We start from the raw sequence: 17,234 nt of genomic DNA on the forward strand, positions 1-17,234 counted from the left end.
CTCAGCACCACACAGGAGGCTGCCTGCACTAAGCAAATGCCCCGCCAATGGGCCATATCACCAGATTTCTTTAAAAAAAAAAGTTTTAAGACAAGCTCTCATGTCATTGCTCAGGATGGCCTGCCACCCTGCAGCCAGGCAGGCCTTGAACTTGTGCCTCAGCCATAAACATAGCTGGGATTACAGGCTGTACTCATCACTGGCTCAGCATCTACCAAATTATGTTAAAATGATGGTCTTGTCTTTTCGTTTCCAGCACTAAAATCTCTCATTCGTTTTTCTTTCCTATAGCATTGACCTCTATCTCTAATACAGTACTAAATACTGTTAGGGCTAATAGGCAAACAAACAAACAAAATACAAAACAAAAAATCAGAAATAAACAAACAAACTTAAAGAAAAGTAACATTACAGAGGAAAGTAAAACCATCAGGAAATGTTTGGCAAACGTATACAGAGAGCAAGTACGCGTGAGTCCTCCCGCTCACCCATGGAGTGCTCACCCAGGAACGAAACATCTGTATCCCAGCCTCCACTGCAAGGTTTATAGACCATGAGGAAGAGGGCATGGAAACGGTGTAAAGGGCAGAGGTCAGGGAGGACTGCGGAGAAATACTGTTTCTCTGGAATACAGCAACAGTGCACTTGCCAACCCAAGGCAGCTGTCCTAGGAGTCAGGTTTTCAGGTTCACCCAGGCAAGATTCCAACATGGAGCATGACATTTCAGGACTTCTTCAGGAGGGACATTCAGGCTTTTTTTGGGGGGTGGGGGGTGGGGGGTGGGGGGAGTTGTGGCCCCTGGTTAGTTGACTCTGCTCCTGATTTATGAGTGTTTAAACAGGACAAATTAAACTCATGACAGAAGTGAGGGAAGGATCGTTGGAGAAGGCCTGAGGGACAAATATGATCAAAATACATTGTAGCTTGTGTGAATTCTACAAGAATTTTTTTAAAGTTGTATTTTAAATGCATGGGTTAGGGACTGTGTCTGGTGGCCAAGAATGTACACTGAACAGAGGCTCTGGACTCACCTGGATGGCAGGAACTACCTTTTTGTAAGAGTTTGCCCTCTAGGAAAGGAACAGCTCCCTTAAATGAGCTTCATTGTAACCTCCTGGGCAAGCACAGCTCTACATAAACTATTACGACATCAGTAATTCTAATCATCCATTGTCCCTTGTCCCCAGTTCACAGCCACAGGGACCTCACTGATCAGAGCTGCTATGGTGTCCTTCTTATTGGCTTGGCTTCGCCCTTTTCAACAGAGGTCCACCCTGCTGAGTAAGTGCTCACTGATCTCTTCTGTCCAGGCTTTAGTGGACTTCAGAAGGAAGAGGCACCGGCTCTTCTCTCCCGTGCTCCCAAAGGCTTGTGGTTATGGAGATGGTTGCCTCAATAGGAGGTGGGCTCTGACAGCTGGATGGGTCTGGGGGAAGCCAGACACATGGCAGGCTCCAAGTCAATGACCAAGCAGGGCCTCCTCTCTCTGCACACCCAGTGAGGCTGTCTTGGGGTAGAAAGGAGTTAAGTTCCAAGGAATCTCCTACCCCAAACCTCCAAATTACAGCTTGTCATTGCAAGCTTCGAACTCTCACACTTTCTTTGCAGGAGCTGGGACTACGCTCAATCAGCCTGGGGAGTTATCAGGTGTTAGCCTGTTACCCCACTGGGAATCCCTTCAGCCACCTTTGTTCTCCATCTTGAATGGAGCCATGGGTTGGCCATATCCTGCCACCTACTCCCTTGGATCTGAGCTGGACCCTTGCATCTGGCGTCTACACTGCTGCTGAAATCTTCTCACCGTGCACATCCAAGGATATCTCTATGGTAAAAGTCCAGAAAGGCTAAAGATGTTGTCCACAATCTCTCGGCAATGACCAGATATATCCCCACCAGTATCACAACTTGCAACGCGCTCCGTTCCCATCTGCCCTCTGCCTCCCTACTGTGTTGATTCCCATTTCCAAAACTAGCTCAGAATGCATCCCACTGGCAGCCAGGCAATGCCTTCTTGCAGATCTGGAGGCTTCAGGAGCCTTTGCTGCCTCTTAGGCTCCTGCAGAGAGATGGCCTTGCTCTCTCTGGGCCCTTTTCCCCCAAGATGCTGTGCAGTCGTCTCACTAAATCAAAACTGCCAGAACTGAGTTTTAAGCGATATATAGCCACCACATCTATTTTGTTCCTTTATACTTTCAAAGTAGGACAGATTCGCAAAATACATTGAGTCAGACTCAGTGTCCACGATGGAGAGACGAGTGGGTAGCTTGTGCTTCTTTAGAAGGGGCACTGGGCAGCGTGTTAGGGCTAGGGGGTAGTGGGGCAGGACAGACCTGTCCCGGGACAAGAGTGGCTACTCGCAGGCCGGTTTTGCTTTCGCTCTGAGTGTGGTGGGCGGTGGGACGGTCCCGAATCTCCTCAAACGGGCACTCCGAGAGTTAATTCGAAAGCGCCACCAGCCTTGGGGGCGATCGACGCACTTGTCCTTGAGATGTAGAGACAGAGAGAGAAAGCAAGAGACACAGTCCTGGGAAAGTCCTGCCGGCTATCCAGACAATTATAAAAATGTGTCTCCCAAGGTCAGCGTTCCAACAGCCTCACCCTCGGCATCCAGCAGCTCCTCTCAGTGCCGGTCCAGCATGTGTCAATCACGCTGTAAGTACCTGAGGGCCGGGACCAGGGTGACTTGATGAGAGGAGAAGGCTTGAGAAAGAACAGACAGAAGCCCTGGACCCATTAAGGGAGACTAAAGGGCTGCCAGCAACTGCAGGCCAAGGGAAGGAAGAGGGGAAAGATGGTCGTGCTAGATTGCGCTGCACCGAGCATGGTCTCATTATAGAACAACCCTGGGGGCTACGGCTATGCCCGTTTCACAGAAGAGAACTAAAGCCCAGCCTTGAAACCAATGTAAGGAAAATGCAGGTCTCAGGCAGTCCCCAAACAAGATCTGGGAGGTCTTGCTTCATCTGTCAGCCCCGGGGAAGGGCTTAAATTATGTGTGGAGGGAGGTCAGTACCCAGAATGGATGGAAAAAATTGCCAGAATGGCTGAAGAAAGAGGCAGGTCAAAACCAAGTTGACAAGCTCCACCTGCCCTTTGTTTCCCTTCCAGACCTCCTCTTTTTGGCCACCCTTGCCCTCCTAAACCACCTCAGTTTGGCCAGGGTCATTCCAGTCTCTGGACCTGCCAGGTGTCTTAGCCAGTCCCGAAACCTGCTGAAGACCACAGATGACATGGTGAAGACGGTGAGTTTCTCCTGTCCTTCTGGCTTCAAAGTTCCGCTGTTGACATGACTTCTAACCTATCTGGTATCTGCTGGGAAGTTTATGGTATCTGGCAGGAACCGTAGAGGGTTTCAAGACTTCTAAATATAATCTAAAGGAAACTGTGTCTCTAGAGAAAGGAAGAATGGTAATAAATTGTAACGGCATCGGTTTAGGCTGTGTCTACACAGAGGAAAGTGGGGACTTGCAATGTCCCTCCCAGCCTGCCTGCCTGTGTGACACAGTGTCAGGTGCTCCCTGCTTCTGCTTCAGGGCAGGTGGAACAGGGAGACAGTCTCTAGGTACACTCTCTGTGCTTCACAAGCCATAGAGATGAATTAGATTGTCTCTCCCCCTGCTCACCAGTGTCCAGCACTGTGATGCAGTCCCTTGTCGGATGGACACATGTCAGGGAGGACTCAGACATCAGATAGCAAGCAGGTCCAGCCTCCAGTTTTCTGGGGCAAGTGTGATCCAGTTTTAGTCACGGCTCCACTCATTTTTCTCAGGTTTCATGTTTGAATGCAAAATAGCCTTTTCCGTTGTAAAATTGCCACGGTTTCCTCTCGCTTTGGGGACAAAGCTACAGCAAAATGCTAATGTGTTTGAGATATCCTGCAGCTGCTAGGGCTGGAGATCCAGTAGAATTCTGGCTTAATTATGAATGGGTCTCCCGGGTTCTATCCCCCAACAGAGCGTGCGTTCATAAGCACCTGGGAACAGAGGAGGGAAGGAGGGAAACTCTGTCTTCCTGTTTTGTTTTTAAATCTTTCTTGAGGATCTTCTAGCTTGTTGTCTTATGGCTATCCCAACATAAGCTCCGCTCCACAAGCCCTTCTTGGTGAATTTTCTTTCTTTCCTTCCCGTCTTGCATAACGTGCTGCTGGCTGTTCCTCCAAGCTCAGTCTTAATTGAGTGGGGTTCCCAGGAGGGAGAGATGGCTCTGTGGTTAAGAGAGCTGGCTGCTCTTCCAGAGGTCCAGAGTTTCCACACCCTCATGGTGGCTCACAATCATGGTAACTCTGATCATAGGGAACCTGTCGTTTTCTCTGTGCCTCTGTGGGCACTGAGCACATGCCACACAGACATCCATGCAGGCAGAACACTCTTGGCCATGAAACCTTAAAATGAAGGAGAAACCTTACGAGAGGTTCCCTAAGGAATCCCTGCAGAAGGGAGAGATTGTTTTCCTAAGATGAGGTTTGGTGTGGAGGGGATGAGGTATTCAAAGTTAACTAGCCGCTCCTCACTCCTCTGCTGCCAAATACCAGCACTGGGCTTCGAGACACAATAGAATTCGACCTTGTTTTCGTTTGGGTCACTATTGCTCTCTAGTTGAACACGGAATCCACGGGGGCACATTGCTGTCTGTCCTTTGTCACACCCCAGGACCACAGCTGCATGGAAAAGTCATCGCAGGCTTCAGTCAGAGAGCTGTTGACTTCCTAATATGTTGTGTAATTCTGTTCAGTGGTGCTTTCCAGCACACCAGGGAATAAGAGACAGTCCCCGCGTATGTAAATTAAAGCTCAACTAGTATTTAGGGCTTGCAAGTTTGTTACAGCCATCAAGCTGTGACTTTAACAGTTTCCTCTTTAGAAGTTAAACTTGAAAAAAAATAGAGGGAGAGAGAGATTCACAGGGCACAGCTGCTTGGAAAAAGGAAAAGCCACAGGACTCACCAGAAGCAAGCAGCACAGTGTGGCACTGATGCTGATGAGTACAGCCTGCTGCACCCCAGTGTTCACATGGTGAAAAAAATACCCTGCTGGCGGACAGCCTAGGCAAAGGGGGAGGAGAGTAGGGAGAGCGTGCGGGAGGTTGGGTTTCTTAGCTTATGAAGAGCCTGAGTTTCCTACAGGCCAAAGAGATGACGGTTCAGAGTGGCCAGCCTAGGCTCTGCTGATCCACTGCGATGCAGGTCTCAGAGGGAACCAGCTGTCTTGCTGAGAGATTCACCTCAGCTTCTCCTTATGTTTTTCCCAGGCCAGAGAAAAACTGAAACATTATTCCTGCACTGCTGAAGACATCGATCATGAAGACATCACACGGGACCAAACCAGCACATTGAAGACCTGTTTACCACTGGAACTACACAAGGTATGGAGGACCCCCACCCAAAAAACAACAACAACAACAACAAAAAACACAATTAAGAGCCGTGCAGCCAACCTCAGCTGTCTCCAGATACTTACTTGTAGCTATCAAACGTGAGAGTTTTGAAGAAAAAAAAAAAAGTCAACAACCATACAAATACTTCTACAAGCTGAAGGATATACTCGGTAACTAGGAGGTGGCTATGGTGGTATAGACCTTTAATTCCAGCACTTGATGGATAGAGGAAGGCCGGCTCCTGTTAAGTTAGAGGCCAGTCAGGGATACACAGCAAGATTTCATCTTTAAAAAGAAAGGGGGTGGTGTGGCGGGTGAAGCTTACTTATTGAAGTGCTCATGTCACAAGCCTGGGGACCTAAGTTCCCATCCCCAGCACCCATGTAGGAGCTGGGTGTGATGGTTTCACATGCAGAGACAGGAGGATACCTGGGCCAGCTAGTCTAGCCGAATCCATGAGCTGCAGGCCCAGTGAGAGAACCTGTATCAGAAAACAAGAAAGTCAGGAGAGCGGCTGAGAAAGACCCCAAAGATCATCCTCCGATTTCCACGAGTACATGCACCTGCACACACGTGCACACAGGAATCCTATACATAGCCACCCAAAAGCAGTTATGATGGTGAAGTTTCTTTTACTGGAATGAAAAGTTAGTTTGAGAAAAAAATATCAGAGAGATTTATATTAAGAGTGAATGGGTGGGGGGTATGCATGCCTTTAATCTCAGCACTTGATAGGCAGAGGCAGATGGATCTCTGTGAGTTCAAGGCCGGCCTGGTCTACAGAGTAAGTTCCAGGACAGCCAGTGCTACAATAGAAACAGGTGATGGTGATGATGGTGATGATGGCGGTGATGATGATGATGATGACGAAGACAAACTCCTCGGTTTATGATTTTCTTCTAGAACGAGAGTTGCCTGGCTACTAGAGAGACTTCTTCCACAACAGTAAGTAAGCACTCTAAGGGTTCCTTCCCCATGACGGATTCATAACACTGATGCCTGGTCATTCTTTCTCTAGAGAGGGAGCTGCCTGCCCCCACAGAAGACGTCTTTGATGATGGTAAGCCACATCACTTTTCTGAAATGCAGCAGGGTCCTGTAGTTCCAGCCCATCTCAATGATTCCTTGCCCATTGTGTCCTGCGCTCTAGACCCTGTGCCTTGGTAGCATCTATGAGGACTTGAAGATGTACCAGACAGAGTTCCAGGCCATCAACGCAGCACTTCAGAATCACAACCATCAGCAGATCATTCTAGACAAGGGCATGCTGGTGGCCATCGATGAGCTGATGCAGGTAAGCCTTCCTCCTATCAGCCAGCGCTCCTTTTCCATGGTGAAGAGAGGTCCTTTATTAGATATGATAAAATCAGCACAGCTTGGGTTGGGAGAGACCTGAACACCCCCACCCCACCCCACACCCTCATCCCCCAACCATGAAAGGCCTTGCAAGGTTACATTTGCTTAGAGAGCCTTGAGGGGGCCTCTACAATAAGGGCAAATGCAAGCAGCCTTCTACTTGTTGACTCATGATACAAATCAGGCACTTTTCAAATGCTTCTTCTCATACCATCCCCACAACAAGCAAATAAGGTCTCTACAGAGGAGGAAACTGAAGCTTAAGAGGATGAACGAGGGTTCCCTACAAAAGGGTTTTTTGTTGTTTGGTTTGGTTTGGTTTGGTTTGGTTTGGTTTGGTTTTTCCGAGACAGGGTTTCTCTGTATAGCCCTGGCTGTCCTGGAACTCACTTTGTAGATCAGGCTGGCCTCGAACTCAGAACTCCACCTGCCTCTGCCTCCCAAGTGCTGGGATTAAAGGTGTGCGCCACCATTGCCCAGCTTATTGTTGTTTTAAATACATTCTTTTCTTAAAGGTTCAAGATTAGGACTGGAGAGACAGTCCGATGATTAAGAGGACTTGAGTTTGGCCTGGGGCTCCTATGTAACAAACAGGGTGTGGTCCTGAACTGCTCTCTAACTCCAGAGAGTGGAGACAGGAGGCCTATGGAGGCTTTCTTGCTGCAAGTTTAGCCATGAAATCTCCAGGTTCAGGGAGAAAGCATGCCTCAAAGAAATAAGATGGAGAGTCACGTGATCTCTTCTCTGGCTTCTGCATGGTGTAGGCACAGATATGCACATGTTTGAGTGCATACAATACAGGCAAACATACACGTGTCCTTTTTAAAATGTATAGGATGGACATTCTAGGGGCTGCACACATATTCAAATATTACTAGGGGAAGCACTTGGGGCTGGTGTCCAAGTATAATCTATTTTGAACCAAAATGTGACCAAAATGAAAAGTGGTCTTACATCTAGGTAATTACAGTGTTAGGTATCCGTGGGAACTTTGCTGTACCACCAGTAACACAAAGCACAGGAGTGTGCACACCAGAGACAAGCACCTTGGCAACCAAGGCGTGGGATGAACATATGTTCAGAAGTCACTGCCTGGAAAGCAATTGTTTTTCATTTCATACATACTGTCTTGCACAGGGTTTCTATGTCTTAGATAAAATATCATGACGGAAAGCAAGTTGGGGAGGAAAGGGTTTATTTCATCTTGTAGAGTGTAGTGAGTCTATTACCCAGGGAAGTGGAGGCAGAAGCTGATGCTGGAGAGGACTCCTGGTGACTGGAGTGCTCCACATGACTTGCTCAGTGTGCTTTGTATAGCACCCAGGACCACCAGGCTAGGGTGAGCTGGTGCCTCCCACATCAACTGTCAATCAAGAAAATCACCAGAGGCTTGCCCACTGGCCAATCTGGCTGGAGGTGTTTTTCTCAATGACCACAGGCTTGTGTAGAGTTAACATAAAAGCACCCAGGACATTACATATTGCCAGATGACTCCTTTGAAAGACAGTGAAGTTTATGCAGGTCAAACAACCTATCATGTAGAGATTTGTAATGGATATTGCATGAACAAGGCCAGAAGTCAGGTGATTTGGATAGTAGGAAGAGGTCTACCAGGGACCAGCCAACTATGCTGACAGGGTTAACTCTTGTCAGCCTGTTTGTAAAATAAGATGACTTTAAATAGCCTATGTCTCTCTTGAGATTTTTGTGAGGAGCAAGCAAAAATCTTAAACATCACAGAAACCTAAGTTCTTATTCTATGTTATGAAATCAAAGGATCGAGTGGGGAAACACGGTACTGGCTTGTTTATCTACCACAAATAGCGTTTCTATCAGAGATAGGTCTGTTGTTGATAATAAGCTCTAATCCATAGATCCTACTTACCCTCCAACTCCCTCCTCTAAAAGAACAGGACTTCTTAACATAATTTATAAAAATTAATTAGCTATTGCTGCAGGTGCTACCTCATAGACTCACACCTTCTGAGAGATCAGCTCTAATGACAATTTCTTTCTGGAAAATTTAGGGGTCTTGTCAGAGATCATTAAAAACATAGGTATATGCTCACAAAAGAGTATTTCTTCCCTCTTTTCCTGCAGGAACACAGCAGGAGTAGATGTGAAATGGGTCTAGGAGTGTGATGAGGGGCTAGGTTGCAGGCCCTGGACTTTGCATTGACTGTCTCCCATTTTGCAGACAAACATTCTAATTTTTAAATTGTGCATATGCTATGCTTGGTGTTTCTTTCTAGTCTCTGAATCATAATGGCGAGACTCTGCGCCAGAAACCTCCTGTGGGAGAAGCAGACCCTTACAGAGTGAAAATGAAGCTCTGCATCCTGCTTCACGCCTTCAGCACCCGCGTCGTGACCATCAACAGGGTGATGGGCTATCTGAGCTCCGCCTGAAAGGCTCAAGGCCCTCTGCCACAGCGCCCTCCTCACACAGATAGGAAACAAAGAAAGATTCATAAGAGTCAGGTGGTCTTGGCCTGGTGGGCCTTAAGCTCCTTCAGGAATCTGTTCTCCCATCACATCTCATCTCCCCAAAGGTGGCACAGCTACCTCAGCATGGTCCCCTCCATCGCTTCTCTCATATTCACTATACAAGTTGTTTGTAAGTTTTCATCAAAATATTGTTAAGGGGCGAAGACGTCCTCCCCTCAATGTGTTAGCAGAAGAGCAAGAACTGATAAGCTATTGTTTTTGTGCCAAAGTGTTTATGAAAACACTCAGTCACCCCTTATTTAAAAATATTTATTGCTATATTTTATACTCATGAAAGTACATGAGCCTATTTATATTTATTTATTTTCTATTTATTATAATATTTCTTATCAGATGAATTTGAAACATTTTGAAACATACCTTATTTTGTGGTTCTAATAAAGTAATGTTATCACTTCACAGATGTTCTTGGAGTCTCTATCTATCTATCTATAGATTATTTATTTAATTACTTAAACAGGACCTCGCTGTGGAGACCAGGCTGGCTTCTGACTAACAGAGATCAGATGACCTCTGCCTCCTGAATGCTGGGGCCAAACCTATTTCTCACTTTGCCCAGCTAACTAGAGTGTTTAAGTGCTCTGAGACACACTGCAAGAAAACTGTCTTAGTTTGCACTCTATTGCGCTGATAAACAAACACCATGAAACTGGGGGGAGGGGCATATGCCATGTTACAGCTTAGAGTCTATCACTGAGGGACATCGGGCAGAATCCTGGAGGCAGGACCTGATCCAGAGAGGATGGAGGAGTGCTGCTTACTGGCTTGCTCTCCATGGCTTGCTTGGCTGGCTTTCTTATACAACCCAGGACCACCAGACTAGGATTGGCACTGTCCACAGTGTGCTGGGCCCTCCTGCATCAATCATTAATGAGGAAAATGCCCCCTCAGACTTGCCTGCAGGTAAATCTGATGACATTTTTTTTTTCAGTTGAGCTTCTGTCTTCCTAGGTGCCCCTAGTTTGTGTCAATTTGACACCACAAACTTAAAAACAGCACAAAAAATTCTGATTTGAACAAAATAATCTTGCAAAGACGGCCACAATGGGGCTTGGGGGATGGCTCAGTGGGCAGTGTTCATCTTACAAGTGTGACAAGCAGAGTTCAGGTACCCAGAACTCAACCTGTAACCCCAGTGTTCGTCAGGCAAACTGGGGACTACTGGAGCAAGCTGGCTGAGTTGAGAGGTCAGACTGATGACGGTCTGAGAGAGAGACTGGGCCTCAGTACACAGGCAGCAAGAGATCAAGAAAGACACTCAACAGCAGCCTTGGGCCTCCCCGCCCATGTGCACGCTCATGCACACACCTATGCATCCACACATTTGAACACATTACACAAGCATATACCACAGATAGATACATGAAAAAAAAATGGCCAAAGTGTTCTGACTCATTTCCCAATCCCCTTAATCTTGTTTTTGCGGGGAGACCAGGCTGGCCTCAATACTCAAGTGGCTGTGTGAATTACAGTTTTTAAGGATTACATGACTATTTCTGTTCAACATTTGAATCTCAAACAAAACATAACTGAAATCTTTCTCCCTGACAACCTCGGGCCATGACCTGCTGTGCATTAAACAAATACATTATCACACTCTTCATTGGAAAACGTGTCCTGTGAGGCTCTCTAAATTATTCCAATTCGTGGGACCCTTTGGGCTCTCAGAGGGAAGCCCTTTTTAAATTACAAACAGAAAAACTCTCTACTTGCCTAAATTATATAGAACGTTTTCCCAAACCCCATGTATAATTGCTTTCTTTTGGTTTAAGAAGTGTCTTTCTTCTGGTCTTAGTATTAATTCTGTCTTCCTAGTTCTTTAAACCACGCGAATCTAAAGAGTCCCACAACAGAATACCACATCATTTGGTTCTGGGATAACCATGTTCCTTCCTAATAGAATAGGGCTCTCGGGCCTTTATTTAGAGAAGCACCTTTTCTAAGCTGTTTCTTCCCACCAGGTCCCCCATTCATCTCCAGGGGTCCAGAGGAAAATAATTGTGGCCTCTCCTCTGTGACAAACTCACTGTCCAATTCTCACTCTCTACCCATCATCAGATAAGTCGCTGGAGACCAGATTCACCAAAGAACTGGGTAACTGTAGGCTTTTCCCAGTCAGGGGCTCCCCTCAGGCAGGGACTCTACCCAGTCAGGGGCTCCCCTCAGGTAGGGACTCCTCCCAGTCAGGGGCTCCCCCCAGGTAGGGGCTCTCCTCGGGCCAGGGCCCGTCTCAGGAAGGGTTATTTTTTCCTTTGAGCAGCTCAGATCACAGTGACTCTCATAGGCTGTGGAGTCGCTGGCTACTCCTTCTAGAGAATGACACTCACTGTCTATCTCATCTTTGAGTCAAGCCCAGCAAGAGAAGGTCTCCTCCACAGACTTGTGTCCGTGTAGAGGAACACACTCAGTACATTTGTCCTAGGCACCAATATGAGATGTGCTTTAAATAATGTCTGGAGGTGGACATGGTAGTACATGCCTGTAATCCTAACACTTGAGAGGCTACAGCAGGAAGGCTATGAGTTCAAAGTCAGCCTAAGCTTTAGGCCAAGATCATATCTCAGACAAAACAAAAGCAAACCCAATGGGCCCAAGTGAGGTCTTCAGGACAAATTCCATTCCTCAATCCATAGTTAGTTCTCACATCTTGCTAGATATATGCAGCAGTGTTACGTACTCTGACCAAGTGTTTTAATGGCTCCCCCACCCCTCCGTGCCCTCTTCCAAGAAATGAAGATAATACTCAAACTTGCCTCCAAGGATCAGAGTGATGGTTAAATAAAATGATTTGCCTGGCCCTCAGTACACAGCACATCTTAGTAAATTTTCAGGGTTATTTCATCTTTGGGGATGGCAACTCAGAGTAATTAAACCCTCTGCGATTGCTTCATTGGTGAAATTTAAGAGAGTAAAACAAAATTCACAGTTACTGTAAGGATTAAATGAGGCATGGATGGAGCCAGGTGTGGAAGCACATGCCTGGAAACCCAGCACTTGGGCAGTAGATGCAGAAGCATCACAAGTTCAAGGCTAGCTTTTACTACAAGAGTGTTTGACACCAGCCTGGGCCAAAGGAGACCTGTCTCAAAAGCACACATACAGTAAAGAAATAAGACACTGCGGGTACCTAATGGGCACTCCAAATCAAACTGTTAAAGCTCTGGGGTTATATCTTTGATACCCATCACTGGTCCCACCAGGCAGGGCCAATAAGATGGCTTAGCAGACAAAGGCACTGGACCCTCCAGGGCACTCAGCTAGAGTGTGGTCAGCCGTAAAGGTTGCCTGTGGAAAATTCAGGCAAAAGGCAAGGCCCCTCCCTCCAAGAACAAAGACTGAGGGCCTGAACTTTTCAGACCAAATCCCTCAGTTTAAACCATGCCCAGGCACAGCCCATAGAGTCCCCTTGACCTAAATGCTCCGCTAAAAAGGAAACAAGCCTGACCGCCTCTGACACAGAGAAGGATCCACCTGAGGATTGGCATGGAAAACATGGGGGTGGAATCTGCCTACTGAGGTTCCTCAGAACTGGGGAAAGAGGCCTGGTCACATGTGCAAAGGCAGATTTGGAAAACTCAAGACATGCCAAAGGGTCCTCTGTCTCCAAAGGGAAAGTGAAATTGCAGAAACAAATGGGGAAAATAGGTTTAATGTGAGACCAGCCCCATGTCCACTATAGACACTTTTGGCTGTGTCAACAGGCATTTCTATTGTCCCTTTACTGTCAACATTTCTTTCCAGCTACCATTGTGACTTCATAATTTAACCTAAGGTACATATAAAATTTAAAATCAACAAGTCCTACTACATCTTCTGAAGATTTTAATTGTCTATACCTGAAATGAATACATACATGCATGCATGCATGCATTCACACGTGCGTGCGCGAGCATACACACACATACACACACACACATACACACACACACACACACACACACACACACACACACACACACACACACACACTGTGTGTAATCACAGTTACTAAGGAGGCTGACAAAGGTGGATCACTTGACCCTGCAGAGAAGTGGAGGGAAGCCTGACCTTGGCAACAAAGAATTTGTCTCCATTTTTTTTCATTAATAATTGTTATCACATTTGTTTATTGTGTTGCACACATGCATAGGACACTTGTGAAAGTCAGAGGACAACTTTTAAGAGTTGGTTCTCTCCTTCCACCACATAGGTTCTGGTGGTCCACCTCAGGCTGTCAGAAGAGCATCCTTCCTTACCTGCTGAGCCATCTTTCTGGCCCTCAAAAGGTTTTGTAATTAAATGTTTACCAAAAAATTCATTTAAATGTATTTGGTGAAAAAAAATCTTCAGTGGTATCTATGTATCCTTACATTTGACACTAAAATATCGATGTAGGGACCAAGTATATGGTGCATACATATAGTCAGAGCATTAGGCTATTGAGGCAGGAGGATTGAAAGTTTGAGGACCCAGAACGGGGTATTTAGTAAGACTCTACCTCAAAATAAAATAAAACGAACAGATAATAAAATAAAAAATCAAGTTTCATTAGATACCTTGGTGTGACTCTAACCAAGCAAGTGAAAGATCTCTATGACAGGAACTTCAAGTCTCTGAAGAAAGAAATTGAAGAAGACCTCAGAAGATGGAAAGATCTCTCATGCTCATGGATTGGATGAATTAATATAGTAAAAATGGCCATCCTGCTGAAAGCAATCTACAGATTCAATGCAATCCCCATCAAAATTCCAAATCAATTCTTCACATAGTTAGAAAGAGCAATTAGCAAATTCATTTGGGAAAACAAAAAAACCTAGGATAGCAAAAACTCTTCTCAACAATAAAAGAACCTCTGGGGAACCACCATGCCTGACCTCAAGCTGTGCTGCAGAGCAACTGTGATAGAAACTGTATGGTGTTGGTACAGAAACAGGCAGGAAGATCAAAGGAATAGAACTGAAGACCCAGAAATGAACCCACACACCTATGGTCACTTGATATTTGACAAAGGAGCTAAAACCATCCAGTGGGGAAAAAAAGATAGCATTTTTAACAAATGATGCTGGTTCAACTGGCGATCAGCAAGTAGAAAAATGTAAATCGACCCATTCTTATCTCCTTGTACAAAGCTCAAGTCCATGTGGATCAAGGAACTCCACATAGAACCAGATACACTGAAACTTATAGAGGAGAAGTGGGGAAGAGCCTCGAACACATGGGCACAGGAGAAAACGTCCCGAATAGAACACCAGTGGCTTATAATCTAAGATCAAGAATTGACAAATGGGACCTCATAAAATAGCAAAGCTTCTGTAAGGCAAAGGACACTGTCAATAGGACAAAAAGGCAACCAAAAGATTGGGAAAGATCTTTACCAAACCTACGTCTGATAGAGGGCTAATATCCAATATTACTTATATTAAGGTATACACCTTATCTCCATATTTGCTCCTGTTAGCATTTTGTTCTCCTTCTAAGAAGGACCAAAGCACACACACTTTGGTCTTCCTTCTTCTTGAGCTTCATGTGGTCTGTAAATTGTATCTTGGATATTTGGAGCTTTGGGGCTAATATCCACTTATCAGTGAGTGCATACCATGTGTGTTCTTTTGCGATTGGGTCACCTCACTCGGGATGATATTTTCTAGTTCTATCCATTTGCCTAAGAACTTCATGAATTCATTGTTTTTAATAGCTGAGTAGTACTCCATTATGTAAATGCACCACATTTTCTGTATCTATTCCTCTGTTGAAGGACATCTGGGTTCTTTTCAGCTTCCGACTATTATGAAAGTAAAATGTCTCCATCTGAAAGAGATAAGCATAGTCAGTCCACAGAGAGGGTCAGGGAAGACAGAGGAGTGCTGACGTGGCAGCAACAATTAGAAATGAAGCTAAGGCATGTCCTACTCACGAAGCATGACAGTGCCAGCCCTTAGAGGTGAGTGTGTGTGACTCTGTGTGTGTGTGTGTGTGTGTGTGTGTGTGTGTACATGTGTGTTTGTGTGTGTGTCTATGTTTCTGTGTGTGCATACCTGTGTGTATGAGAGAGAGGGTGTGTGTACATGTGTGTATTTGTATTTGTATGTGTATGTGTGAGTATGTGTGTATGTGTGTATGTGAGTGTGTGCATACATGTGTGTGAGAAAGAGAGGGTTGTGTATGTATGTGTGTGTGTGTGTGTGTGTGTGTGTGTGTGTGTGTACATGTGTGTTTGTGTGTGTGTCTATGTTTCTGTGTGTGCATACCTGTGTGTATGAGAGAGAGGGTGTGTGTACGTGTGTGTATTTGTATGTGTATGTGTGAGTATGTGTGTATGTGTGTGTGTGTGTGCATACATGTGTGTGTGAAAGAGAGGGTTGTGTATGTGTGTGTGTGTGTGTGTATGTGTGTGTGTGTGTGTGTGTGTGTGTGTGTGTGCACCAGCAGCTAACGCTTTGAGTGCTGTGTGTGCTTGCTCACATTACTCTATAGAGGAGCCTGAGGCTGGAAGCATGTCGGTTCTCCTGGTGGGTAGGTGGCACATGCTCATTTGTACCAGTAAACCCGAAAAGTACCTTTCTCTGCCCATATCAAAGTCACAGTAAATCAAAGGAGCATTTCCTCTCCACGACTATGCCGTCCTCACAGTGACCGAGGCTTCTGGACTGCTTCACTTCCCCCAGAAAACTTCCAGTACAAAAAGTGTCACATTACTTATAAATGTGCATGCCTCTAGCTCCTGGCACTCAACAACAGGAGTGAAAAGAAAGTGCCACGGGAGAAGAGACTGAAGGAAAGGAGGTCCAATGACCGGCCCAACTTGAGATCCATCTCCTGGGGGGCCACCAAGGCTGGACACGATTCCTGATGCTATGATGTGCTTACAGACAGGAGCCTGAATGGCTGTTCTTTGAGAAGCCCTACCAGCCGCTGAGACAGACACAGATACTTACATCCAACCATTGGACTGAAGTTGGGGACTCCTATGGTTGAATTAGGGGAAGGGTTAAAAAATCCGAAAAGGAGGGCAACCCCATAGGAAGACCAGCAGTGTCACCTAATCCAGACCCCAGGGAGCACTCAGAAACTGATCCACCAGCCAGGAGAATACATGGGCTGGTCCAAGACCCCTGGCACATATGTAGCAGAGGACTGCCTGGCCTCACTGGGAGAAGATGTGTTTAATCTTAGAGAGGCCCCAGGAAAGGGGGAGGATTGAGTGGAGCACCCTCTGGGAGGCAAGAGGAAGAAGGAATTCGATGAGGAACTGTGGGAGGGGGGACTGAGGGAGGCAACAACTGGAATGCGAATAAATAAAATAATTTAAATTTAAAAAGAAAGAAAGTGCCACGGGCTTCCCCAGGTTTCTCATTTCCTTTTCTAAACCAAGTATAGTCCAATAAAGTATTCTTCATAAATTAGTTCCAATTACTAAAGCAAAGGCAAAACATTAAAAAATATATGCTTGCTCCCTTCGAAATAGCTATACATGTTATAACATACAATGTGTATAAGTACGACTTTTAATAATTTAAATATCTGGTTGGGTGGTTAAGTGGTTACCATACTTTAAAAATAATTCCTTGCTGGCAGAGCATATACCACAGTAGTAAATGTGACTTCCTTCCTGTTCAGATGTATCAGTCAGAAACACATCCTGGGTTGGACGGATAGCTCAGTTTTTAAACTATTTCTCTAGCATTCACGAGGTTGCAGGGGGCGGGAGGGGGGGATGGCTCCATTTCTCCTGCACCCCTTTATAGAGAGGCAGAACCAGGGCTGAGAGCAGAGCTGGAGCAAAGTGGTTTTCCTCACAGAGGAGGAGAAGAGCAAGGGGTGTGGTGTAGGGTTCCTAAATAATCCTGATGACCAAGTGTCTGTGACCTCGGTCCTCCAAATGTGCCCCACTTTCTAGAGTTTTCACCACTCCCCAATACCATCAGCAGGCAACCAAGACTGAGTCTTCGAACAACATTTCAGGTCCAAACCATAGCACCAAGCAAACATCGCATATTCTATTCCACACTGCTCCCAAGA

General features: G+C 45.8%; 1 protein-coding gene across 3 annotated transcripts; it reads left to right on the forward strand.

Annotated features, from left to right (window-relative positions):
* Positions 1 to 1,730: 1,730 nt before the first annotated feature.
* Il12a (interleukin 12a) lies at positions 1,731 to 9,637 on the forward strand. 3 transcript variants are annotated; one of them, NM_001159424.2, is made up of 8 exons: positions 1,731 to 1,828; positions 2,578 to 2,653; positions 3,110 to 3,243; positions 5,248 to 5,361; positions 6,277 to 6,318; positions 6,392 to 6,433; positions 6,524 to 6,667; positions 8,982 to 9,637. In NM_001159424.2, the coding sequence occupies exons 1-8, from the start codon at positions 1,826 to 1,828 to the stop codon at positions 9,135 to 9,137; spliced, it is 711 nt and encodes a 236-aa protein (NP_001152896.1). In that variant the 5' UTR covers positions 1,731 to 1,825; the 3' UTR covers positions 9,138 to 9,637. The 3 variants fall into 3 exon arrangements, with proteins under 3 accessions (NP_001152896.1, NP_032377.1, XP_006501107.1); NM_008351.3 differs by lacking the exon at positions 1,731 to 1,828 and having other exon boundaries at positions 2,511 to 2,653; XM_006501044.4 differs by lacking the exons at positions 1,731 to 1,828; positions 2,578 to 2,653; positions 3,110 to 3,243 and adding an exon at positions 4,828 to 5,012 and having other exon boundaries at positions 8,982 to 9,635.
* Positions 9,638 to 17,234: the final 7,597 nt, after the last annotated feature.

This window comes from Mus musculus, chromosome 3 (genome assembly GCF_000001635.26).
Source record: "Mus musculus strain C57BL/6J chromosome 3, GRCm38.p6 C57BL/6J".
NCBI classification, from domain to species: Eukaryota; Metazoa; Chordata; class Mammalia; order Rodentia; family Muridae; genus Mus; species Mus musculus.

What these genes read in the sequence shown, in the direction of transcription:
- Il12a (NM_001159424.2), top strand. An exon ending in CAGCATGTGTCAATCACGCT is followed by an intron (nt 2,654 to 3,109) that starts GTAAGTACCTGA and finishes TTTCCCTTCCAG; the next exon opens with ACCTCCTCTTTTTGGCCACC. An exon ending in AGAAGACGTCTTTGATGATG is followed by an intron (nt 6,434 to 6,523) that starts GTAAGCCACATC and finishes CCTGCGCTCTAG; the next exon opens with ACCCTGTGCCTTGGTAGCAT.